Source organism: Candida tropicalis (assembly GCF_000006335.3).
Source record: "Candida tropicalis MYA-3404 genomic scaffold supercont3.9, whole genome shotgun sequence".
Lineage (NCBI taxonomy): Eukaryota > Fungi > Ascomycota > Pichiomycetes > Serinales > Debaryomycetaceae > Candida > Candida tropicalis.
In genome coordinates, this window is record NW_003020061.1 from 170,839 (window position 1) to 197,309 (window position 26,471).

At 32.9% G+C, this 26,471-nt stretch overlaps 13 protein-coding genes and 1 non-coding gene across 14 annotated transcripts; 8 read left to right on the forward strand and 6 right to left on the reverse strand. All coding sequences in view use genetic code 12, as the record gives it.

The window, feature by feature from the left end:
* Window positions 1-2,010: 2,010 nt before the first annotated feature.
* CTRG_05647 (uncharacterized protein) lies at window positions 2,011-2,793 on the reverse strand (the record flags this gene model as incomplete). Its single annotated transcript, XM_002551303.1, has 1 exon — window positions 2,011-2,793. One exon carries the CDS (start codon window positions 2,791-2,793, stop codon window positions 2,011-2,013), a length of 783 nt encoding a protein of 260 aa, XP_002551349.1.
* Window positions 2,794-3,068: 275 nt separating this feature from the next.
* On the forward strand, window positions 3,069-3,788 carry CTRG_05648 (uncharacterized protein; the record flags this gene model as incomplete). Its single annotated transcript, XM_002551304.1, has 1 exon — window positions 3,069-3,788. The coding sequence occupies one exon, from the start codon at window positions 3,069-3,071 to the stop codon at window positions 3,786-3,788; it is 720 nt and encodes a 239-aa protein (XP_002551350.1).
* A 33-nt stretch (window positions 3,789-3,821) lies between these two features.
* Window positions 3,822-4,718, forward strand: CTRG_05649 (uncharacterized protein; the record flags this gene model as incomplete). Its single annotated transcript, XM_002551305.1, has 1 exon — window positions 3,822-4,718. One exon carries the CDS (start codon window positions 3,822-3,824, stop codon window positions 4,716-4,718), a length of 897 nt encoding a protein of 298 aa, XP_002551351.1.
* Window positions 3,877-4,641, forward strand: CTRG_05650 (uncharacterized protein; the record flags this gene model as incomplete). Its single annotated transcript, XM_002551306.1, has 1 exon — window positions 3,877-4,641. The coding sequence occupies one exon, from the start codon at window positions 3,877-3,879 to the stop codon at window positions 4,639-4,641; it is 765 nt and encodes a 254-aa protein (XP_002551352.1).
* CTRG_05651 (uncharacterized protein) lies at window positions 3,894-4,712 on the reverse strand (the record flags this gene model as incomplete). The annotated part of the gene is made up of 1 exon (XM_002551307.1): window positions 3,894-4,712. The coding sequence occupies one exon, from the start codon at window positions 4,710-4,712 to the stop codon at window positions 3,894-3,896; it is 819 nt and encodes a 272-aa protein (XP_002551353.1).
* A 59-nt stretch (window positions 4,719-4,777) lies between the features above and the next one.
* Window positions 4,778-6,163, reverse strand: CTRG_05652 (uncharacterized protein; the record flags this gene model as incomplete). Its single annotated transcript, XM_002551308.1, has 1 exon — window positions 4,778-6,163. One exon carries the CDS (start codon window positions 6,161-6,163, stop codon window positions 4,778-4,780), a length of 1,386 nt encoding a protein of 461 aa, XP_002551354.1.
* Window positions 6,164-10,336: 4,173 nt separating this feature from the next.
* Window positions 10,337-14,167, forward strand: CTRG_05653 (uncharacterized protein; the record flags this gene model as incomplete). Its single annotated transcript, XM_002551309.1, has 1 exon — window positions 10,337-14,167. One exon carries the CDS (start codon window positions 10,337-10,339, stop codon window positions 14,165-14,167), a length of 3,831 nt encoding a protein of 1,276 aa, XP_002551355.1.
* Window positions 14,168-14,450: 283 nt separating this feature from the next.
* Window positions 14,451-15,176, forward strand: CTRG_05654 (uncharacterized protein; the record flags this gene model as incomplete). Its single annotated transcript, XM_002551310.1, has 1 exon — window positions 14,451-15,176. One exon carries the CDS (start codon window positions 14,451-14,453, stop codon window positions 15,174-15,176), a length of 726 nt encoding a protein of 241 aa, XP_002551356.1.
* Window positions 15,177-15,915: 739 nt separating this feature from the next.
* Window positions 15,916-16,248, forward strand: CTRG_05655 (cornichon family protein; the record flags this gene model as incomplete). The annotated part of the gene is made up of 1 exon (XM_002551311.1): window positions 15,916-16,248. The coding sequence occupies one exon, from the start codon at window positions 15,916-15,918 to the stop codon at window positions 16,246-16,248; it is 333 nt and encodes a 110-aa protein (XP_002551357.1).
* Window positions 16,249-16,561: 313 nt separating this feature from the next.
* On the reverse strand, window positions 16,562-18,130 carry CTRG_05656 (uncharacterized protein; the record flags this gene model as incomplete). The annotated part of the gene is made up of 1 exon (XM_002551312.1): window positions 16,562-18,130. The coding sequence occupies one exon, from the start codon at window positions 18,128-18,130 to the stop codon at window positions 16,562-16,564; it is 1,569 nt and encodes a 522-aa protein (XP_002551358.1).
* Window positions 18,131-18,536: 406 nt separating this feature from the next.
* Window positions 18,537-18,968, reverse strand: RPS12 (40S ribosomal protein eS12; the record flags this gene model as incomplete). Its single annotated transcript, XM_002551313.1, has 1 exon — window positions 18,537-18,968. One exon carries the CDS (start codon window positions 18,966-18,968, stop codon window positions 18,537-18,539), a length of 432 nt encoding a protein of 143 aa, XP_002551359.1.
* Window positions 18,969-19,906: 938 nt separating this feature from the next.
* Window positions 19,907-21,205, forward strand: PGA32 (Pga32p; the record flags this gene model as incomplete). The annotated part of the gene is made up of 1 exon (XM_002551314.1): window positions 19,907-21,205. The coding sequence occupies one exon, from the start codon at window positions 19,907-19,909 to the stop codon at window positions 21,203-21,205; it is 1,299 nt and encodes a 432-aa protein (XP_002551360.1).
* Window positions 21,206-21,483: 278 nt separating this feature from the next.
* On the reverse strand, window positions 21,484-23,490 carry CTRG_05659 (GTPase-activating protein; the record flags this gene model as incomplete). Its single annotated transcript, XM_002551315.1, has 1 exon — window positions 21,484-23,490. One exon carries the CDS (start codon window positions 23,488-23,490, stop codon window positions 21,484-21,486), a length of 2,007 nt encoding a protein of 668 aa, XP_002551361.1.
* A 1,430-nt stretch (window positions 23,491-24,920) lies between these two features.
* CTRG_06409 lies at window positions 24,921-25,029 on the forward strand. Its single transcript has one exon. It is a non-coding gene; the product is annotated as a tRNA-Tyr (tRNA).
* The last annotated feature ends 1,442 nt before the right edge of the window (window positions 25,030-26,471 follow it).

Here is a 26,471-nt window from a genome sequence, read left to right on the forward strand (position 1 = left end):
CAATGATAGATATGTTATTTAAATACAACGATATATAATGTGGTTCTAGTATTATTATGAAACAAACACAATTTATGATATCTGATAAAATTTGAAAAAACAAAATGAACAAATGACAACTAGAAAAAAAAAGGGAGTAAAGTCCTAGTTTTGGTTGTCTGGCTGTCTGGCTATCGCTTGCACTGAATTTTTTTTCTCTCTCCTTTGCTGCTTGACTGGTTTTAAATTCTTAGTGTTCAAATTTTTAAGGGAGTTTAAAAAAAAAAATAATCAATCAACAGAAAAAGAATGATGATGATGATGATCTCTGGCCCCCCAAAAAATTACTAGTTTTAAAAAATGGCAACCAATGTATAAATTCAGTTCTGTCACCTTTATTACTTTAAAGCGGAACTTTTATTTAAAAAGAAAAAAATCATTTGATTTGAAGAAATCATTTATATATTATCACTAGTTCATTACAGTTTTGTATAAGGTCAATGTCCATGTTACTAACTACGTGATTGATGCTCCGGAATTCGTGGGGAAATTTTCAATAAAGTACAAAATGATAGGGGAAACAAAATTGATAGAAGAGAAAACCTTTCTTTTTTCAACTTTAAGTTCTGCCAATTGTTTAATCAGTTCTTGATATTGTAGTCAAAGAGCGGTTCAGTTCAACTTAATGCAACCTAAGTAATTAACATCAACAGCCGTTTTCTTAAAATGCTGAAAATGTAATTCTAACCTCTCCCTCCTTCTCTTTCCAAAATGATTGTACTTCTAACGAAGATACTTATAATTTAACACAAAATCAACAAATACTTTATTAGAATATGTAATTAAAATTCTATAAATCCACTGGTCATGTGATCCAACGTAACATTAGTTTTCTTCTAGTCTTATTTCCATATTAGACGGCACTAACATTCGGTTTATGACTTACATTATATTCATTACTAATTAATTCTAATTTGTTTGAGTTAGATATTTCTCTTGTGTCAATTAATTATCATTATTTGCCTTCCATTTATTCTCTTCCTCCCCTCCGCGCACCCCTTTATTTTAGAATTTTGTTCTATCGTTGATCAATGTGCACTACTTTCGTCGTGTACAAAATAACAAAAGCAAACGAAGACTCTGTTATATGTATCACGTGCCAGTAGATTGGTGACTTGAAGTAGCGTGTACCTGAAATCTTAAATCTACAAATAACATTAATACCAATATAAAGAGAATAAAAAATAATAAGACTTGAATAAAAAAAAAACCTTAAACCAATATCTATTAAGCTAAGACTATATGATTCAATTACCGAAAATATAAAATAATAGTAGAACAAGAAAAATAATAAAACATCAATGCACAATGGCAAGTATGGGTATTCTTTAATAAAGTCAATAGTAACCAAAAAAATAGCTGGATTCTAATAAATTAGAATCAACTAACCGAAAGCAAAAAAAAAAAAATATAATGAACAGAAAATAACAAATTCATTGATACATCAAAGTCAATGAAATCCAAAGAAAGCTAAGAATAAAACAAAATCATTTGGGAAAGAAAAAAAAAAAAACAGAAAACTCTAATTCAATTAAAGTAAGAATAATAAACCAGCAATAACACCGGCAACAGCTCCAACTCTTGGAGTAATACTATTACCAGCACCTTCATAGGTACTAACACTGTCAGTACCGTTTGAAAGCCAAACTGATGGAACCAAAGTAGAAGCAGGCCATGAACTAATATCAGCTGAACCAGCATCAGTAGTAGTAACAGCAGTATCAACAACTAATGAAACACTTTCAGTTACATCTCTTTTGTTGAAGTGTGCCTTCTTAGCAACACCATAAACTGGGTACACCTTAGTTAATGGACAATAAGTGGTATAAACTGTTTCAACATCAGTGGTTGTAACTGTAACAACAATAACACCAGTCTTGGTGGTGTGAGTTTCACAACCATCGTGATGACATGAAGTAACAGTAAGAGTTGAAGTGGTGTGTGCAGTTTCTGTAGTAAATGAGGTAATAATTACTTCATCACTATCAGTACTTGGAATAGTACTGTAGCAAGTAGTTGTATCTGGAATTTCAACAGATGACAACGAAGTAGTGTTGTCACCTGTGTTAGATTCAGCACCAGATGGAGCGCCAGTAGATTCGGCACCAGATGGAACACCAGTGGATTCAGATGGAACACCAGTAGATTCGGCACCAGATGGAACACCAGTAGATTCAGATGGAGCGCCAGTAGATTCAGCACCAGATGGAACACCAGTAGATTCAGCACCAGATGGAACACCAGTGGATTCAGATGGAACACCAGTAGATTCAGCACCAGATGGAACACCAGTGGATTCAGATGGGACACCAGTAGATTCGGCACCAGATGGAACACCAGTAGATTCAGATGGAGCGCCAGTAGATTCAGCACCAGATGGAACACCAGTAGATTCAGCGCCAGATGGGACACCAGTAGATTCAGATGGAGCGCCAGTAGATTCAGCACCAGATGGAACACCAGTAGATTCAGATGGAGCGCCAGTAGATTCAGCACCAGATGGAACACCAGTAGATTCAGCGCCAGATGGGACACCAGTAGATTCAGATGGAGCGCCAGTAGATTCTGCTCCTGATGGAACACCAGTGGATTCAGATGGAGCGCCAGTAGATTCAGCACCAGATGGGACAACATTTGATTCAGATGGAACACCAGTAGATTCAGCTCCAGATGGAGCACCAGTGGATTCTGATCCTGATGGGACACCAGTACATTCGGAAGTTGATGGAACACCATGGGAATCAGATGGAACATCGGTAGATTCAGCTTCAGATGGACACCAGAGGATTCAGAAGTAACACCGGTGGATTCAATACTTGATTCAGTGGATGGAATTGGACAGTAGGTGGTGTAGCTGGTGACGGTTTCTGAAGTAGTAACAGTAATCACAGTAAGACCAGTGGTGATGGTAGTTTGAGAACAACCATGGTGGCCACAGTCAGTAGTAGTAATAACAGTGGTGGTGAAATCAGTGGTGGTAGTGTAAGAAGTAGACAATCCACCAGTAGGAGTAGTGGATTCAGTACCAGATGGAGCACCAGTGGGATTCAGTACCGGATGGAGCAGTATCAGAACCAGATGCAGCACCAGTGGATTCAGCTCCAGATGGAACACCAGTAGATTCAGCTTCAGATGGAACACCAGTAGATTCAGATGGAGCGCCAGTAGATTCAGCTCCAGATGGAACACCAGTGGATTCAGTATCAGATGGAACAGCAGTGGATTCAGCTCCAGATGGAACACCAGTGGATTCAGAACCAGATGGAACACCAGTAGATTCAGATGGAGCGCCAGTAGATTCGGCACCAGATGGAACACCAGTGGATTCAGCGCCAGATGGGACACCAGTAGATTCAGATGGGACACCAGTAGATTCGGCACCAGATGGAACACCAGTAGATTCAGATGGAACACCAGTGGATTCAGTACCAGATGGAACACCAGTGGATTCAGCGCCAGATGGGACACCAGTGGATTCAGAACCGGATGGAACACCAGTAGATTCAGATGGAGCGCCAGTAGATTCGGCACCAGATGGAACACCAGTGGATTCAGTGCCAGATGGGACACCAGTGGATTCAGATGGAACACCAGTAGATTCAGCACCAGATGGAACACCAGTGGATTCAGATGGGACACCAGTAGATTCGGCACCAGATGGAACACCAGTGGATTCAGCGCCAGATGGAACTCCAAGTGGATTCAGATGGAGCGCCAGTAGATATCAGCGTCCGATGGAACCCCAGTAGATCCAGATGGAGCGCCAGTAGATTCAGCGCCAGATGGAACACCAGTGGATTCAGAACCGGATGGGACACCAAGTAGATTCGCGACCAGATGGAACACCAGTGGATTCAGATGGAACCTCCAGTAGATTTGGCACCAGATGGATCACCAGTAGATTCAGCACCAGATGTAACACCAGTAGATTCAGATGGAGCGCCCGTAGATTCAGCACCAGATGGAACACCAGTGGATTCAGAACCGGATGGGACACCAGTAGATTCAGCGCCAGATGGAACACCAGTGGATTCAGATGGAGCGCCAGTAGATTCAGATGGAACACCAGTAGATTCAGCACCAGATGGGACACCAGTGGATTCAGCACCAGATGGGACACCAGTGGATTCAGAACCGGATGGGACACCAGTAGATTCAGCGCCAGATGGAACACCAGTGGATTCAGAGCCAGATGGGATACCAGTGGATTCAGAACCGGATGGGATACCAGTAGATTCAGATGGAGCGCCAGTAGATTCAGAACCAGATGGAACACCAGTGGATTCAGAACCAGATGGAATACCAGTAGATTCAGCACCAGATGGAATACATGTAGATTCAGATGGAACACCAGTGGATTCAGCGCCAGATGGAACACCAGTGGATTCAGATGGAGCGCCTGTAGATTCAGCGCCAGATGGAACACCAGTAGATTCAGATGCAGCGCCAGTAGATTCAGCGTCAGATGCAACACCAGTAGATTCAGAACCAGATGGGACACCAGTAGATTCAGCTCCAGATGGAACAGCAGTAGATTCAGATGGAACACCAGTAGATTCAGCACCAGATGGAACACCAGTAGATTCAGATGCAAAGCAGTAGATTCGGATCCAGATGGCAACACCAGTAGATTCAGATGCAGCTGCAATAGATTCAGGATCAGATGGGAACATCAGTGATTTCGGTGCCAGATGCAACAGCTATTGAATTCAGAATGCAGATCCAGCAGGATTTAGATTCAGAATGGAACACCATCAGATTCGAATGCACCAGATGGGACACCAGTGGATTCAGCACCAGATGGGACACCAGTGGATTCAGCACCAGATGGAACACCAGTGGATTCAGAACCGGATGGGACACCAGTAGATTCAGATGGAGCGCCAGTAGATTCAGCACCAGATGGGACACCAGTGGATTCAGAAGTAACACCGGTGGATTCAATACTTGATTCAGTGGATGGAATTGGACAGTAGGTGGTGTAGCTGGTGACGGTTTCTGAAGTAGTAACAGTAATCACAGTAAGACCAGTGGTGATGGTAGTTTGAGAACAACCATGGTGGCCACAGTCAGTAGTAGTAATAACAGTGGTGGTGAAATCAGTGGTGGTAGTGTAAGAAGTAGACAATCCACCAGTTGGAGTAGCGGTGGTGGTTGTTGGTTGACCGTCATCGGAAGTAGTGGTAGAAACTTCACTGCTGGTAGTTTCAAGAGGAGTACTTTCAGTTGTATCACTGGTGGAAAGCAATGAGGAGGAAGTGGACGAAACAGTGAAAGTAGAACACTTAGTGGTAGTGTAGGCCCACCACCATTTAGTGGAAGTAACTTTATGACAGGTGGTTGAAACAGTTGGAGTAGCAGTAGTAACATCAGTAGCAGTAGTTGGAACAGTGTTACTCTCGGTTGTCTTACTAGTAGAAAGTAATGATGATGAAGTGGACGAAACAGTGAAAGTAGAACATTCAGTAGTAGTGTAGGCCCACCACCATTTAGTGGAAGTAACTTTATGACAGGTGGTTGAAACAGTTGGAGTAGCAGTAGTAACATCAGTAGCAGTAGTTGGAACAGTGTTACTCTCGGTTGTCTTACTAGTAGAAAGTAATGATGATGAAGTGGACGAAACAGTGAAAGTAGAACATTCAGTAGTAGTGTAGGCCCACCACCATTTAGTGGAAGTAACTTTATGACAGGTGGTTGAAACAGTTGGAGTAGCAGTTGGAACATGGGTTGGAGTACCAGTAGTTAAGGTAGAGGTTTTTTGGCCACAATCAGTTGGTTTTGGCCAGTGCCAATGCCATGGGGGATTTTTAGTTGACCAAACAACGACAGAATCAGAACAAGTGGACTTGACAACTTCATGAGAAGTGGTTAAAGGACAATAAGTTGTGAACTCGGTGGTAACACCCGAATGAACAGTGGTAGTTTTAGTAACACCAGTTGGGTGAGCAGTTGGGGTACATTTACCTTTAGCACATTTGGTAACAGTGACATATGAAGTCGAAGGAGCGTATTCAGTGACCCAGTAAGTGGTACCCTTATCCTTGTGTTTGCCGCCATGTTTATATGAACCGGCAGCAGCACTAGAAAGAGCACCAGCTAAAGCAACGAGTGTAGCAAACTTCATGATAATTCTCTGAAATTAGCAGATGCGGTAGTGATTGGGAAACGAAAATCGAAAAGTTCTGATTTGCAATGCCATGGAAACTAACAGCCTTTTTATAACCAAATGATCGGCCCCATATTGACGATGGCTGTGGAATCTATATTCATTACGGAAACCTTTACTAAACTAATGGAAAACAACAAGAATGGAAAGGGGTGCAGTTGTGCAAAAGGGAAATTAATCCTTAACCTTGTGTATGCGCTTTTTTTTCATTCCATCATTTAGTTCAAATTCCAAATGCTTAGGCAGTAGCACGTTTGTACCGTTTGGTATACATTTTGCAATAAAACAAAATGTTGATATCTCGTAATAAGTGTGTGTTAGGTTGATGAATTTTTTTTTTTTTTTGGCTCTCTCTCTCTCTTAACCAATGCTTTGAACTGCACCTAAGGGAAATTAATACCACACAAATTTTTCAGGCAACATGCCGCGGCAAAAAAATATTTAGTAAATTTTGCAGTTTTAATATTCTTGCAATTCCTATTGATTTGTGTTAGACTCTGGTGATGTTGATCTATTGTTATAATGGAATGAATTATGAACCGTACGTACAATCTATATTTGCACTTTTTCAATTGGCATAGTTACAGTGATGTTTGTCGTCATTAAAACTAAATTCATATTCTGTGAACAATTTTTACGCGGTTCCTACATTAACGAAATTGTTGAATATCCAACAATCCCATTTCAAATTGTTACTATTCGATATCAACCATCTAAAAGGAAATAAGAAGAAAAAGAAGAGCAGTAGTAGTGTTCTAGAAAATCATGTAAGAGTTAAAAATGCAAAAGGGGGATTAGAGCTGCAAATTAAAACAAAAAAAAAGGCAAAAAGAAAAAGAAGAAAATCAAAGGGACAACTTAATTCAAGGGGCTGGTTATGAGTGGCATGATTTTCCAATTGGAAATCACACTTAATACCTTTTGATGAGATATGAATATATTCTCATCCCTTGAATCTGTACTATACAGAATTGGTGTTTCTGATGAAACTACAATCTTAAGGACCAGAACCCATTCTGAAATTTATGAACCCTTTTCTTTTTGTTTTTTCTTTGTTCAATTCTTAAAATTGATGGTGTAACTATGCTTCATCGCCTGAAATTTTGGGCAGCATTTTCTAAGCAAGTCCATTTTAGATATTGCATAAATTTATTGAGAAATAACAAAGGATTATTGCAGATAATCATGAAACAGAAAAATAAAAAGCAATGAATATTAAGTAAACGGGCTTTAAACTGGACAAATCTGGAAGAATTGACAAAATACTTAAAAATTCCCTTTTGAAACTTAATTACAAATAATGTACTATTGTCGCCTCAGTTCTAATACCTCCTTTCAATTCTAAACGATATGCCCCTAATCTGTTTTTCATTATATAACTCCTAGATAATAGAAAAGAAATAGCTAACTAAACTACATATAAAGTAAAAAAAAAAAACTGGGGAAAGCATAGATCGATTTAACTTTTTTGTTTTTCTTAGTAACATTCAGAGTCGCAAAAGTTCTTTTATTTTTTTTTTTGCGGGCATTATTATATTTCATTGTGTAGTTATGTTTTAGACAATCGTTTACAGTTGAGACAAGTTGATGATCAGAAGAATACTTGAGGTTATAGCCACAATGATTATGTACATAATTGTGGATGCTTGCTCTAGGCATTTCTTTCTCTTTTGAGTTTATGCATATCATGCTTAGTTTTTACACAAAGTGTTTCTAAATTTCACACCGTACGGGTCTTTCGTCCAGGAACTAGTTTCATTTAATCCCTATCCCCTTTTTTTGACCTCCACCTCCCTCCGCCCCCAAGGAACTAATTGAATAACCTGACTTTTGTTTCTGCAAATGCAAAGAAATATTTTTACAGGAGAGGGGAGGGCAGAGAGATGAAGTATAATTGAAAGGTTATGGAATACCAGTACGTTTGAAAAATGGGCTCTATCAGACAGGTATCAATTACATATCACCAAAATCATCATCTTGCCTCTTATTGGGTATGCATTTGCTTTTCTAGAATCGTATTCCAAATTTCATGGCAATATTCGAATTCTCTAATACCTATACCCTTACATTGACGATTTTGTACTTGGTTTTATTCCATGCCCATCAAAAGCTATTTATAAATTTACAAGAGTAGTGTAGAATTTAAGTAGATTGGGAGCAAAAAGCAAGTCTTAACCCTATTTTCATTTCCACACAAAAATTTTGGGTTTTTTAAGCCCCCAATTATGTCGTGGAAACTAAACCCTTTATCGAATTATTGTCTATATTGAAAAAAGATAGGAAGGCCCTTTAAATTTTTAGGAAAAAAAATGCATGATCTTAATATAAAGGCTTAACCTTTTGAATGTAATGCTAACATCATCAACAGGCAATATGGTAGTTATAATATGGAAATTCCATGTTGTGCTCTTATTATTATTTACTTTGCAGACAAACATTCTCTTCTGTCTGTCTGATAATGCCGTCATCGGGTAAAAGTTTCCGGAGAAATAAATCCACCCGAACCCATGAATAAAAAACTGTATGACAAAACCATGAGCTCAAGAATAAATAGCTACACTCCATTACTTGTTGCATTGATCATTTCAGGTAGACCATAGCCATTGAAATCTGCCATTTCACTAAAATTAGAAATTATAGAAATGGACTGGGGTATACTTAATCACTCAATGCTTTGCTTTGAAAAAAGTTTCAAATTTTTCATTTGAAGATCTCACTTAGATGATTTAAGAATGGGGAGAGTTGTGATACTATAAAAAGAATCAATAATTGAGCCCTTTTTTTTATATTTGTTTGTTCCGCTTTGTTGATTCTCCTAAAACGCGTCTTTGTATGCCACAACAAGTTAAGTAGGGGCAATTTCGGGCAATCCTCAAAAGTTAAAAACATATGCAATATAAGCCGTCGTACAGCATTGAAAGATGCAAAGCATCTCCTCATCTGCAACAATTGGCCTATAATATTCTAAAGACAAGTGAATTGGGATTATTGTTGTAAATGCTAGGTTGTGCATGGACCGTTGTACCCATGAAGTGGGTTATGAAATTTATCTTTTATTTTAATAAATTCATGTACTAAAAGATTAACAAAAATTTTTAAACAATAAACATTGAATTTGATAAGCAGTTCGTTGATTAAATGAGCTGTTCCAAAATTTCCGAATTTTTTTTTTTTTAAAGAAAAGTCCATGAAGAAACTTATCCTTATGGGTTTAATTATGAGCAAGAATGAACGATGAACAAATAATCATAAAAAGAAAAGTTTAAGTTTAGCAATAGAATGTTCATTAATTCTTGATTCAAAGGGTAGTGAAAACATTTAATTAGGGCCATTAATTAACAACTCATGCTTCAACTCGCCCCAGATTTAGTTTCTTTTAGTAAATCATAATTCAATTGTTATATTTAGAATTATCAATTTCATCCATTAATTTAATTGTGGAATTATCAAGATTTGCAATCTCCACACACACACTGCTTTTTATCATAACACTTTTTACAGCAGAAGCTTGGTACTCTTAGACTTGCCAATTGAGTTTCCTATTATCAATTATTATCAAGTTAACTTTAAGCAATCTAGGTATTTTGCGATTACTAAAACTATCCTGTAGAGTAAGCTAAACTTGGGGTTATTGAATTTTTTGTTGTTGTTTCTAGAAATTTCAGTTCTCCCTATCTTTTTTAATTTCAAATTTTGTTCAAAATTTCTAGTAAAATCAAAAAAAAATGGAAAGGAGGAAAGAAACAGAATGAAATTTCTTTGATTCTTGATGATTGTAGCATAGTCAAACATATCTCAATCTAGAACCATATTGATTAACCATATGATTTGGTCAAAAGGGTTCTAGAATTGCTGTAACTAATTATGTATGATACTACCAATTCTCTTCCGCGCTACCAACTGTGGTTACATCCTGTATATAACGCGTTCTCAATTTTACTGTGTGGTCCACATTGTTGAAAAATGTAAACAAACAAAATCAAAACAAAAAGAAAATTTTGAAAATGAAAGAGCGAGAGGGAAAAATAATAGCATGCCCGATATCTATTGCATAGATTTCTCCCCCACTAAATTCTAATAACCCGACAAGACGAATAATATTGTATTATTCAAAAAGAAAAAGAGAAAAAGATGTCTGAAAAACTTGTGGAAACTCCTGATCAAGGGGTTGACAAATATTCCCAAAGTAACAATAGTGAAGTGTCAGATAATTCAGGGTCAACAACAAAAAATTCAAATCCATCTGAAATTGACAATATCAATGATATTTCCAAACCAAATGAGAAATCTGTCATGCAAAAACTGTCGGATGAAGTTGATATGATTCATGATAACCCTGATAATATCAACGACCTTAATAATAATGATAATATTAATGACCTTAATAACAATAATAATAATCAACTGATTTCAATATTGGAACAGTCATCTCCACAACATATTTTGCCATATAAACAAAAATTATCTTATCGTCAGAATATTGATTTTACAGGGAATCAAAGTTCCGAATTTGGAAATAACATGACACAGTATTCAATTTTGAGTGATTCTGCACCAGGTGAATCACTTCCTAATACATTTAAAAATAAAACTCATCCTAATGCAAGATCCAAAGATTTGGGTGCTTCAAAAATTATGAATGGTACAACCCCAGGAATAGCAGTTGCTACAAGAATTACGGAGGAAGAAACTTCAACTCAATTACAGAACGAATTGTCACATAATAATGTTAGTAACAACAATCCAGGGAATTTTGCGGGGATTTATCCTCCTGGATTACCAGATGTTAAATGGCCATCGGAAGAATTCAAATCTCAAATTTCTACACCTGGTAAAATGGGAATTCAGGGACCAAGTCCATTCACAGAATATGATTTGAACACAGGTAATTCAGTGATTCATAATTCCAATATACTGAATATGGAAGTACCTAAATATAGAGCTGCACACCTAGAATATGAGAACCAGAAGAATAATGATGAATTAGCAGGAATATTCCAACATGTTGACCAAGAAGAAGATCAAATTAATAAAGAACAAAATTCTATTTCAACCACTGTTTCAACACCATATCCAACTATTAATAAACATCCAAGAGATTTTCCTGGACCTATGGAAACAGTAAGAGAAGTTATTGCCAATGGACCAAACAGAGACCTTTCATCACCATTGAAATTATATCATAATTTTTATAATACTTTTACAAAAAATCAATTAGCAGAAGTAATTGAAAATGTCCGTTCAAATAAAAATACACCTGCACCTCCATTAACTAGTGAACAATCAGTACTGAAAAGAACAAGTCATAGTTTATCCAAGCCCCCAGTACTTAATTTAAATTCAACTATTCTTAATACCCCTGATGCTAGAAACATTAAAGATTTCACCAAGACAGGTGCATACAATGAAAGATCATATCTAAAGAATGCTGATAAAGTATTTTCAGATTTAAAGAAAAAGGGATATCCTGGTATGACTGATGGTGTACGAATCACTTCTCAAGCGACAAATACATCCACTCCGAAAAAAGGTTTTGATATTGATCAACAAATCAATTTTAATAATGATCAAGATCAAGACGATTCATCACCATTTACTTCTTTTTCTACAGGATCAACGGGTATGAAATCGGATACAAGTGAGATAAGAGACGCTCATACTCAGGGGATTGATGCTAGCAGTGAAGATCCTCAAAATTATACTTCATATTCAAGAGAAAGTGTGCTGCAAACTCGACTGATGATTCATCAAAATGAGATTCCTGAACCAACTGAAGGATCGTATACATTTGATGAAGAAAGTGAAGACCTTGGTGAGGATGGTGATGATGATGTTCATGAAAGTTTTGAAACAGAAATTATTCCTGTTGCCAATCCAAAGAAATATTTTTCACCAGAACAAACAAAAAATTATATTTCACCAGCAACAAGAGCACATTTGAATTCAGCTCATATAGTGCAGAATAGAATTCCAATGTTTGAACATGAGAATTCTAATCCGTTGGAAGAATCCCGTGCAAGAAAATCACCTGTTCTTGGGAGTCGTGCTAGTTCGAATTCTGTGATTTGGAAATCAATTTCACAATTACAATTGAATAAAGGAGGCAATTTCAAGCGTAAAGTAACTAAAGGAAGAGTTGAACCTAATATTGAAATACCTTATGAAATTAATGGCAATGTGTTTGATCCTGAAAAACAAGTTTGGAGAAGTAAAAACGAATCTTTAAATCATACGACATTTGCATCTATTCCAGATTTAATTGATGATTCTCATCCAACAACTTCTACGAATATAGATGCTCTGGTAAAACCATCAAACCCACAACCACTACCTCAAGATCAAGATCAACCACAACCACAACCACAGCAAAGTATACTTAAAAAGAATAGATCAAAAAGAGGAACTGAACCACTTGAGGTTTCATTTCATGAACCAGATACTAGTTCAAGTTCAATGCGAGCCACTCCTGCTGCTTTTGGTGATGTAACAAGAGTTTCACAAATTCAAGAAGTATCATTTTCGGAATCTAACAAGAGACTTGTTTCTGTTATTACTGAAACTTTAGATAATGAGTCATTATCATGGAAAGACATACGTGAAATCATGTTGGATCATTGTAATTTAAATAATGTCAAAGGATTGAATACATTGTTGCCAAGTTTAGTTAAAATTGATTTATCTAATAATGATATAAAATATTTAACAGGATTACCTCGTCAAGTGATGCAATTGGATTTAAGTAATAATAGAATTGAAGGTATTACTCCTTTCAGTGATTACCACGATTTGACAGAATTGAATTTAGATAATAATCAACTAACTGTGGTTACTAATCTTAGCCAGAATATTCATTTAACTAGTCTAAGTTTGCATAATAACAAAATTAGTAATCTTTCAGGATTAGGAGAATTTTTCAATCTTCGAGTTTTAAATCTACTGGAAAATGAAATTCAAGGAAAAGTTAATTTTAATGATGTTAATTTGCCAAATTTGGAAATGTTGGATCTTTCAAATAATCACATACAACATATTACAGGATTAAGTCATTTACCAAAACTCAAGGTTTTAGAGTTGGACAATAATTCCTTGTTTAAATTTGAAAGTAAAAGTTCTAGTTTAGTTAAATTACTGATGAGATTCAACATTATTAGATATTTAGATGTGTCAAACTTGCCACTATTGAGATGTTTAAAAATTGATCAAAATGTAATTTCAGAGGTAGATGGGATTAAAAAATTAAAGGCACTTGATGAAATTTCATGTAAATCGCAAGAAAGTAGCGAAACATTAGTTAAAATACTTTATGGTTGTGAAAATGTCAAGAAATTGGATTTATCAGGTAATCGTCATTTTTTCAATATAATCCCTAAATCGAAATTCATGAGCAATTTCCCATATGTTACTCATCTTACATTATCTGCCATGAATTTAGAATCTATTCCAAATGATTTAGCATTGAAATTTCCTAATGTACAGAATTTAAATTTGAGTTTTAATAAGTTGACTGATTTATCAGGGTTGGAAAATTTCACCAAACTTAAGAAAATTTATCTTGTTGATAATTTAATAGATGGACATGGTATTATAATGAAGGGATTACGTGGATCAAGAAATAGTTTAAAAGTATTGGATGCAAGATTAAATCCATGTACCAAAGATTTATATCCATATGTTTTCTCATCAGATGAAAAGGATGCAACAAATCTTGATATAGTTAGAGGTGAAGATATTCAGAGCTTTTTGGTTAATTATAAAGAATTAGATCATTCTGGACTTTGGACAAACAGAGATAAGAGCTTTTTAATTGATTTGATAAACCAAGATGGAAATGAATTACTTAATGCGAGAGATATCTTTGAATGTTTTATTGTTGTTTATTTTTACAAAATGGTTAAATTAAATGGTAGTTTGATTGAAGATATAAGAAGAAAAGTATTGTTTGATTTATACCAAAGTATGTAACGGAAATGATTTTGTTTAGCGCTAACTGATCAATCATATTAGTGTATTTATTATAGTTTCTAATTTAAGTAATATATTTCGCAGTTTTTTTTTTTTTTCTTTATAGATAAACGGAATTTAATTACCCTTTTTAATTATTATTATTCCGTTCTCCAGATTTAATCAAATTGAATTTATCAAGAGTATTTAATTCCTTCTTATTTGTCTTTAATTCTTTTGGTTTTTTGTTGCATTTGTTTATTATTTACAACTAAAGTAAAATATCAACGTATTATTATCAAAGATGGTTATTTCAACTCGAGTATCTATTCAATGGCCACCGGCAGAACCAGAAGAACTTACAAGTACATTGGCTTTCACAACACCAAATGATAATTATGTAGATATAAGAATTTTCAAATCATTTTATCCATATATTTCTAAAATCAATAAAGATGAAAAATTTCATGAAGTTTTCCAATGGTGTATTGCTGGTAAAGAAATTCCATTGGATAATGGACGTATTAAGTTTGATAATGTTATATCATCAGTTGCATTACATGAAAGTTTAATTCTGGGGGATCCATTAGTTATTGATTCTGATATTGGAACATTTAGTGAATATGGATTAGATAGAAAAGAAACTGGTGAGATGAAAAATGATAATGGTGTTGTTTCTCCATATATTGAAATATGGAGATCATTGGATCCATTAAAACATACACCAAATAAAGAAGTTAGAGAAGATGAAGAAAATAATGATGCCAATATTCCTATCTTTGCATTAGAATTGATTAATGGATTAGGTAGGTTAGTTAGAATTGGGAATTGGATCCAAGGAGTTATTCAAGATAAAGATACCGTTCACGTAATCAGATGTTGGTATGATGTGAATGAACAAAAATGGGTTAATTTAATTGAATTTGGTGAATTTGATAAATTTCCAATTGAATTTGATGGTAAAGTTGATGATATTATAACAGTTGATAAAGAAAGAGATTGGAAATGGAAATGTGTAGAAAAGAGTTAGCTATGTGTAATAATATATAATACGTGTTCATGACTTCTTGTGTGTTTATCATTTTGCAATGTAACAATATTTTAGATCACAATTCCTTGAGAGGGGGGGGGGTGGACAAGATCTTGTGCGAGCCAATTCGACCGCAATGGGGGCAATCAGTCGACGTAATCTGAAATTCCTCTCTCTCTCTCTTTGTCATATCAACAATCAATCAATCAATCAACAGACAAACAGAAGATCAAAGAAGAACAGAGAGAGAGAGAAAAAAAAATTTTTTTTTTGTTGTTTTTGGCTGTAAGAGAAGAAGAAGAAAAAAAATTATCACCTTTAAATTAGATTTGTAATTATCAACAATTTTTGATTATTATTATTATTATTATTAATCATCAACTCCTTTACTTATTTACTTGCATAAACATATACTTAAAATGAACGGTGAAGGATGGTATGTTATTTATTCATCGACAAATCACTGTTACTTAGCATGGGTAATCCAGGAACTATACACACACTTTATGGATTAGATTGTCATATTTATTCCATTTTGGCGAACGGCAATTTTTTGTCAAGTTCAAAGACAACGTGAAAGAATTGATGATAGCATCTTATTTAATGATTGTTACCTGTAAACAACAACTAAGTACCCATTCATCATTAATGGAAACTAACCAATTTATTAATTAGGTTATTTATTCTTGCGGTTGTTACCAATGCAATTAATTTGTTTTCTCAAGTTTTTTTCACAATTATGTATTCTGATTTAGAATGTGATTATATTAATCCAATTGAATTATGTAATAAATTAAATCCTTGGTTTATTCCAGAAGCTGGATTACATGCATTTATTACTGTTTTATTTTTAATTAATGGTTATTGGTTTTGTTTCTTGTTGAATTTACCATTATTGGCTTATAATGTTAATAAATTTTATACTAAGAATCATTTATTGGATGCTACTGAAATTTTTAGAACTTTATCTAAACATAAAAAAGAATCTTTCTTGAAATTGGGTTTCCATTTATTGATGTTCTTCTTTTACTTGTATAGAATGATTTTGGCTTTGATTAAAGATGAGAACTAAATATGAGAAATGAATCAAGTCAAAAAGTGGAGCACGAGAGAGAGAGAGAGAGAGATTTGGAAGTACCAATGCTTACATGGATTTAGGGAACAGATGGGATATGATATCTTTCTTTTTTGTTTCCTTATAATTTAATCATTAACTGGATAATCGTAAGTTTGATTTTTTGTTTTTATTCATTAAATTGTTTTCATATATCATGAATTGTTATTTTAGTTTTTTTTTTTTGTTTTTGTTTTTTTTGTACAGTAATTTAGTATAATAATAATTGATAATAATACAAATTTAAATATTCGTTACAAATGTCTATTTATTATATAGACTCATCTAAATGTTCAAGTTTATTATTGATGTGTTCAAGTTTTGAACATAATCCAATATCGGGATTCAATATCTTTCCTAACGATGCCAACTTTAATTGAACATCATCATTCAATCCTGAATTTCTATTCTTCTTACCTCCCTCCTCCTTCTCCTCCATCATCAACATCATCTCTTTAGTTTGTTTAAATTGATCAGTTAATAAATTTAAAGATTCAAATTGTTGTTTTTTATTCTTTATATTAACACGTAATTGATTCAATTGATTACCAATATCAACATGATCATTTTTTAAATCAAATATCATTTTTCTTAATTCTTTTTTAGCTTTTTGTACAGAATGAATATTTTTAGCAATATCTTCGATTGTTGTAGTTTCATCTCTTAATTTATCTATATTTGAAAGTAAATTATTTTTAAATCTTTCATGAATTTCTAAATTATTATTAGTTAATGAAGGTGGTGGTTCAAATGTTGATATTAATGATCGTAATACATCCAACATTCTTGCTCGTTGTATTCTACCTCGATTATTTGATGCATTGACAAGTGTTGGATAATCTATAGTGATTTTACTTTTGGTTTTTGATAATAATGGAAGTGCTACTCGTCGAGTTTTACCTGATGATATTATATTTGCCCCTTGTCTTCTTCTATTAGGAATTATTGAATTCCCATAATCTGGATCACTATCTTGTTCAGAATCGCTAATATCTGGTTCAGGAGATGGGGTAGGAATGACTTGTTGACGTATTGAAGATGGTTGTGGTGGTGGTGGTGGTGGTGAAGAAGGTTGTGATATTAGTGACGATTCACCTGATGATACTTTTCTTTTCTTAATTGATGATGAATGTTGTGATCTTTTTGATCCATTAATTAATCCAATTTCTGAATTTTCTGACTTTGGACTATCTAAAATACTTGATTCATTAATACGTTTCCTACTTTTTGAATTTACATTTCCAATTAATCCAGATTCTTTTATTCTTTGTTTAACTTTTGCAATTTTCTCATCAATCGCTTGTGCTTTAAGTAATGATGTATCACTTTCTTCTTGTTCTTCTTCTTCTTGTTGTTGTTGTTGTCGCTCATCTTCCTTTGATTTGGGTTTTCTTCCACGTAATGATTTTTGTTTCTTTGGTCTTCCTACTGTTCGTTTCACAGGTGTTGTGTTTTCTTCTTCTGGAAATCCAATATCTGGCAATTCATGCTCTGTATTTAAATCAGGTTCTTTAAAACTAACTCTTTTTTTATTTCTTCTTAAAGGTGGTAATTTATCAATAATAGTATATGGTAAAATGGATGATTTTCTTCTTGTTGATCTAGTCAATTCCAAATCTTGTTTATTTATTAACGCTGATGATAACTGTGAAACTAATCGTTTATTCTCATTATTAGATGATGAATCAATAGTTAATGATTGAGTAGTTTTTGTATTTCGTAATCCTGATCCTCTTATTCGTGCATGTTTTTTATTTATTCGTTGATTATTAATTTGTGTTGAATTGCTTATATTTAATTCTGATGATTGAATATTTCGGGAGCTGGTAATAAATATCATGTTAGTATAAATGCATTTCTAAAGTATCATCCCATAGAATTATACATACCCTGAACCCCGTATCCTTGCTGTTTTCTTTAACGTCCTATCGTCCATATCTTGTTGTCGCCACGGAATATATTTGTTTACTCCAGAAATGAATTGTTTTGATTTTGATTATTTTTTTTTTTGGTGGGTTTATTTTTCCCGCTCCCGTGTCTCGCTAACAAGACCGTGTCTAATTTATAGTGTCATAAATGAATCTTATATGACGCGACACTGATCAGTATCAATCAATATTGTTTTTATCTTTTTAATAATGCATTAATCTTTTATATTACAAGTTATAAAAAATATACAATATATTCTTAAAAGAAAAAATGGATTATAGTTGTTATTTTAATAATAATAAATCAGATTAACTAATTTATTGTTGAGAGAAGTGTTCCAACAAAATGTTTCTTTCATCGGAATCAGCACCCCAGTTTTTAACGACAACACAAGAAGCACCAACAACTTTTCTAGCGTTACCTTCTCTATCTAATTGACATAAACCAGCCCATTCACCCAATAATTTAGCATCAGAAACTTTAATCAATGGGATTTTTTCTTCTGGTTCATTACATAAAGCTTCAACTAATTTAATGATAGATTCTTCAGTAACGGAATCACACAAGACACATAATTGAGCTTCTCTTTTAGATAAAGCTTTAGAAGCTTCTCTCAAACCTCTAGCTAAACCATCGTGAACTAAAGAAGTTCTTAAAACAACTTTTAAAGCATCTTCAATGGTAATAGCACCGGATTGTTCTTCAACAACAACTTCTTCAACAACGGTTTCTTGTTCAATATCAGACATTATGGATGATTTATTTTTTCTATTAATTATACTGTATAGACTTCTTCGTCAAGTAAATCAATTTACTGCTCAGTGGTTTCCAAAAGAAGAACCCAGGTAAGATTTTGGAATGAGGTGTAGAAATTTTTCACTCAGTGTGAGTGAGTGTTAGGGGGAATTCTCACTATGAGGCAAAAAAAAAATTAGACTAAAAGTCGTGTGAAATGGCGATAAATTTATAAGTTAGGGCTATAGCCCTATAATTTGCGGCTACCAGTTGTTAAAAATGTGCGGCGCTTATCGACGATAACTTAAAAGAGTAATCAAATACCATCACAGGATAAACCTCACCATTGGTAATTTCATTTCAATTAAGCCACAACCATGTGGGTAATGAAACAAGGAGTGTTATAGCAAGCTAATGTATATGATAATGTTCTTTAAAGAATAAGAAGAAAAAAGGACAAATGCGTGTGTGTAGTTGCTGGTATCACTATCAACTTCATTGTTAGTGATCGATCGTTCTTCTTCCACAATCCAAGCTGAAACCAAGGACACTTAAATGCGTTTTGACATCTTGATAGTTGAATAATATAAACTATTGAATGGTATTTTTAAAGACCCCACGATATAGAATATTTTACATAAAAAATAAACAGGGGAATAGAAATTTTGTTCTAGTACTATTTCTCGATTTTTTTTTTTTTGCATTCAGGTTATATTTCCCAAAAAGGAAATTTTCTCAGTATCGTGATTATTTGATTTCACAGTTCATTAATCCGGACATTGAATCGTTGTTCCTTTTTTTTACTATTTAGGTTAATATTCTTTAGGAACCATGACGATGAATTTTTGAAAATATAAATAGAAATCTAGAATTTATATAAATTCTTATAAATCATCCATTTTCTTTTATATTAGAAAAATTTAACTCTTTCGAAGATCAAGGAATCATAAATATGAAAATTGAAACATTGATAATAATTTCTATTCCATTAGTACTGGGATTACATATTAAAAGAGCAGATGATGATATACCAACAACAACTACTTCAAATACTTTTTGGTATCAATTATTTGGAACTCCTTCAACTACTCAACAAATCGTAACTACTTCAACTACTGATCAAGGTACAGGATCTACATTTTGGTATCAAATTTATGGAACTCCTTCAAATATAGAAACTTCATCGTCATCATCATCTACTAGTAGTAGTAGTTCAAGTAGTAATAAACCATGGTATCAAGGATTATTTGGTGCTGGTCGTACTACTTTAGGTCAAAGTACAGCAAGTTCAACAACATCAACAACCACACCACCTTCTTCAACATCTATTGAAAGAACTACAAATAGTCCTTTGACTAGTCATGATTGGTATGGAACTGGTCCACCATCACAACAACAACAATCAACTACGAGTTCTTTAAGATTATCTACTCCTAGTTCTACTTCAGTTAGAGCAATTGGAACTTCATCTTCATCATCATCATCTAGTTCTACTTCAAGTTTTAATTTCTTGAATTGGCTTGGAATTTCACAAACTACAAGTACCAGTACCAGTACTAGTGTAAATTCAGAAAATGATTCAACTAGTTCAAGTAATGTTGTTTTAACATTGTTTACAAATACAAGATCAACTATAGAATCAGAATCAACGGATAATTATGATGAAACTTCTGAATTTGATGAAGAAACTGAAACTACTAATGAAATTGAAGCATCAGAAACTGAAATAAGTGAAGAACCATCATCTACTACAACAACATCTACTGAGAATTGGTTACAAGCATTACTTGGAAATTCAACCATTTCATCAAACACTACAACTACTTCTTCCTCATCATCTACAAGATCAAGAAATTCAACTACTAGATCTTCTTCTTCTACTAGATCAAGTACTGATAATTGGTTAGCTTCATTATTAGGTATAAATGCCACAGCAACAGAAGGATATTCTAATTCATCAACTTTAATAACTTCAAGAACAACATCAGTTTCTACTACTTCTAATGGAGGTAATGGAATTTTAGGAAGTATATTAAATAGTATTACATCATCAAATGATGGTGGTACTAATACTATACAAAGTACTACAGTTGCTGATCAATTTACAACTAGAGATTATTCAACTTATACTGGTATGATAAGTGGATATCCTGTTCAAACTGGTAGTTATAATAATGGATTAAAATTAGAAAATTCAATGATTAATTTAATTTTAATTAATTTTATCCTTGGTATTGTTTTAATTGTATAACAAAAAAACAAAACAACTATACTTGCCATTCGTTGATTTCATTTCAGTTCTTGATATTTTTTAATTAGATAGATACCTCTTTTTTTCGATTTATATATATTTGTTTATTATTAAAAAAAAAGATTATATACGTAATAAATACAGTTATTTGGAATTATATAAAGAACTTCAACATGAGGAGTATAAAAACTAGTTAAAAAACAAACAAGGAAACCAATCATTATTATCATTTACATATATATATATATAAAAAGTTTTCTATTATACTTACTTATTTATTATAGTTCCATTTCATCTGCTCCGAAAGGTTCTGGACCTCTACCTTGATCTTCTTCTTCATCATCATTTCTCATTTCATCATCGGAATCATCATCTGAATCAATAGCATTTTCATTGTTATTATTATTACTCAGTTGTTCTCTGAAAGCAGCAAGATTTGTACCTGAATTGGCATTACTAGAATTACCGTGGTTACCACCACCAACAATACCTCCAACAACAGATGGTCTTTTTGGAGGCACAACGGGTTGATTATTTCTATCATATTCATCTTCATCATCTTCAAAATCAACATCAAAGAAATCATCAGTTGTTCCTGTGATTTTTTGATAAATTGATTTAACATCTGTTATAATTCCATCATAACTTAATTCTGAACTTGGCATATTGGAGAAAATTATTTCATTATTTGAATCTTGAACATTTTTATAAATTATATTGTTTGATTCATTTGGTTTGAAAATATTTGATAAATCTGGATTGATGTATGTTTTTTCCACATAACCCAATTTACAAACAATTTCCAATTTCTCTTTAGGAACAAAATTAATCAATGAAGAGCCCAATTTGAATGAATTTGCAAGTATTGGAGTACCTTGTTCACTCATGACGAAATCTTCTTCATCCAATATATCATTAACAATTTCATCAGATGAACTTTCTCTTAATAATGAAGCTTCCATTTTTTCAAATGCAGATTCTAAATCAGCTTTAGCACGATTTAAATCTTGTTCAATAGTATTACTAAACCAAATAGCTTGACCGTTTGGACAAACTCCTGAACCTCCATTTTGAATTATAACTTGAACTGAAAAATTATTATTTGTAGGTAATGAATGAGGTGGGAATACAACAATAGCCAGTGATTCATTTCCAGACATCCATTCTTTACAATCACGTCTAACAACAGTAACAAATCTTGTGATATAAAAAGGTTTTAAATTCTCGACAACTTTATCATAAGAAGATTGTAAGAATTTTGGTAATTGAGTTGGAGAAATGACAAGTTTTTCATTAATTTTAATTTGAGAACCATCATCAAAATGGGCAATCTTTGAAGTTGGATCAAAATCAACCAATTTTGTGTTCAATTTATAAGTTGTACCAGCAACAGCAGCACTTCTACAGAAACCTTGCAGCAATTCACCTGGTCCACCAAATTTTGAAACCATACAAGGGAATTTACCATAAATATCAAATGAACTCAAGAATCTTTTCATTCTAATCAAAGCTTGTTTTGTGTTTGTTTGTTCTTTATAACTTAATCCAATTGAATAAACCAATTCATTAATTTGAGGTTCTTCTAATTTGAATTCTTGTTTCAAGAAATCTTGAATTGGAGAATCCTTATATGGTTTTATCTTTTCCTTGTATTCAATTTCTGGATCTAATAATAAAAATTTTAAAAATTTCATTAAATTTCTCTTTGTTTTCAAAGATAATGATTTATCGGTGAAAATATCTTGTTTGGTAGTTGCATTTACTTTTTGTTGGAAATCATCATTTTCAAATACATGGAAATTAGACAAACTTTGGAATTCCAAATATCGATAAACTCTTGATTTTATTAATAAACTCAATAAATCACTTTGACAAAACATAATTTTAGGAGTCAAATCAATCCCATAATCTTTTGAATTAAATTGATTAGTGAATTTCCCACCAGGGATATAAATTTGGGCATCTTGGAAATGATTAATTTTACCATTATTTACATCCATACACCATTTTTTGATTTGTTCTATAGTTAAAGTTGAACAAGAATCACCATAATAGTTATTTTGATCGATATGTAAAACTTGAGTACCTTGCCATGATAAAGAAGCGGCCAAAATACTTTCTTGTAAACCCGTACCCAAGATTAATACGTCACAGTTGTTTAATTTCAAATATTGATCCTGTGGTTTCTCCAATCCGGCCAAATGAGGAATAACTGGGGGAGTGTAGCTAGTACTTGGTCTACGTTCCGCCATTGATTTACGTCTTTCAGTTCTTGCAAAACTCATTCTTAAAAAAAAAAATAAACAATTCTTATATAGGGGACTATGGGAAGAATAGTAGATATACTTGGGATAAAAAAATCAGTAAATAAATAAATAATTATATTAATAATAATAATAATAATAATAATAATAATGATTGATGGGAGAAGTAAAAATTAAAATAAAAATAATTGATAGATGTTATTGATAATATTAATACAGTGTGGGAGTGAATGGAGTAAGATGAAGAATTGAATGTAGTAGTTTATTGTTGAATAATATCAGAGTAGTAGATTATATAATCCGTAAGTGATTAGTATATAGTGGTTGTAGTGGTAGTGGTTGTAGTGGTAGTGGTTGTAGAGGTTGTTGAATAATAGTAGTAAATAAAAATTAAAAATTAAAAATTAAAGAAAAAGGGTAGAAACTGATTTTGTCTTTAATTTAAAGTAAAGGTGGGTGAGCGTAACTGAGAGAGTGAGAGAGTCAGAGAGTCAGAGAGAGTCAGAGAGAGAGAGAGAAAATTTTTTCTTCTTCTTCTTCTTCTTCTTTATGTACATGTACACTTTAATCAACGAAAACAGAAAAACGGGAAATCCACAACTTTTCCCTTAAAGAACAAATCACCAGCAAAAAAAAACACACACCCAAAACAAGGAATAAACTAATAAAACAATACAGATAGAAAGAAAGAAAGTAAGAAAGAAATTTTAGACTAGCATAATGGTGTGAACACGTGATACGGTACAGTGCTACATATTTCTCTCTGGTTAACACCCAATATCTCATTGTAATTAACAAAGTAAAGATAATTACACTTGCATATGTTTGTACATAAATGAGCAAGAGCACACACAAAATAATCCCACTGATTTTAAAGTGTGTAATTTATCTCTGCAAACTATTCTTCACTGTTTCTCCAGAAATCATTCTCAACAAATATTAAAGAGTCATCAATAGCAAATTTGCTGGTTTTTACATGACACTTTCATTTTATTTCTGAAACAACAACAACAACAACAATGTCTTGTATAAAAAACATATTCATGTCATTCCATTTCGGATTTTAATCACTATTCTTTAATAAGAATAAAACGAGAGTGGGGCATTTAACATCAACATATTGTTAGCAAAAATAAAATAAAGGGTTATGAAGAAAATTATTTCTATTGCCAATGTGCACTACCCTTAATATTTTTGGTAAGAGCACGAGTGTAAGTATTTCTATATATTCCGCCCCTATAATGATTAGTCATTTTTGTATAGATAAATTCCACTTTATTTTTATAAATTATAGGATATAACCCTGTTCAAGGGGGGATTTTGCACAATGATATTACGTTACATATTGAATTTATCATGATTGAAACCTATTTGCAATATAAATTATCAGAATTATATATGGTAGTATCCATTGTTTGTTCACCTGAAATTATGACGTTAACCAATCAAAGCTCTCGATAGCTCAGTTGGTAGAGCATTAGACTGTAATGGATTACAATTGGTTGCAATTCAACCAACCTTGCCATCTAATGGTCGGGTGTTCGACTCACCCTCGGGAGAATTTCTTTTTTTTTCTTAAAAAAGATTTCTACTTATTAAAGAATGTACATTTCTTACTTGTGTAAGTAATGTTGTTTCAATTTTTGTGTATGAATCATAGTTTGGAAAGAATTACTTTGATGACTGCAGTCTTGTGCGTCATACACATGAATGTCCTCATCTTTTTTTTTATTATTGCAAAGAATTGGTGTATGAGGTTGTAGTTGATAATATGAGTGTAAACTTGGGTATATAATTGAGATAATCTACGTTTACTTGAAGTATTTTACAGTTGGTAAACTGGATTAGACTTTGATTGATGGTTTAAAATATCTGTCAAAATATACACGACCTAAAAAAAGGGTAGTTCAATTTTATGGATGTTTGGACTTCATTTGAATAATCTATAAAGTAGGTATCTATAATCATCCTGTGGTAAGTATCATTGGAGATATATCCCCAGTATGTTTGTATTATAAGTAAATGTGACTTTTTATATTTTCACTCAAAATTGGTAATACTTTTATAGTAAAATGATTATATTTACCCCTAACTGGCAATTTGTTGGAATTTATCAAAGAAACTATTGACTTTACTCTAATTAATCAACAGTATCAGTATCGTTTACTACTTTATGAATAATTAGGGAAACAATTTCAACTTTTTAGTGTGGCACGTGCTTTGTTTTGTCTATTCCTGCATACAAACATACCGAATTTTTAGAAGTTATCACCACTTTTCTCATGTCAACAAGGGAAAAGAAAAAACTAGAAAAATATTTCATGGTTAAGGTATGTTTTGATAATTAAGAGCGTTAGTTTTTTTTTTACATTATTGTGGAATGATTCGATGTAGTTGTTGGTTAGTGGCCTATAATTACTAGGTTAATATATGGATCTACTAACGAGTTATCATTCTAGCAATCCAGTTTATACTATTAAATTAATATAAATAATATTCCTTGTATGGATTTTCCTTTCAAATATTCATTTCTCTCATGTAGATTTTTTAAATAGATAAACCACGACTGTGTGAACAACCTAAACGCTATCATTTACTAGCTAAAGTATGGTTGATCAAAATCTATAATTCTACAATTAAATATCCTTTAAAAGACAAAATAAATGTATATTTCTAATAATAAACAAATCAGCAATAGTCAAGAAAGGAGTAAAACAAACAAAAGTAGTCAAACAATGCGTATATAGAACATCTTGATATCTATTTGTAGTTTACTACCTTCTCTAATATTGCTAAATAAATGCTAGATTGTTGACATTCATTCAATGAAACGTTAGTAGACAAAGCATTTAATTATTACCATATCTTATTGGTAATAACTTTACGCCCTCAGCGAGAACAGAAATTAAAAAGTCGGCAACGGACAATTTCGAGATATGTACCAAACTGTGATAATCCAGAACTAACAAAAAGAGAATGATATTAATTTTTTTTCCTCTCGT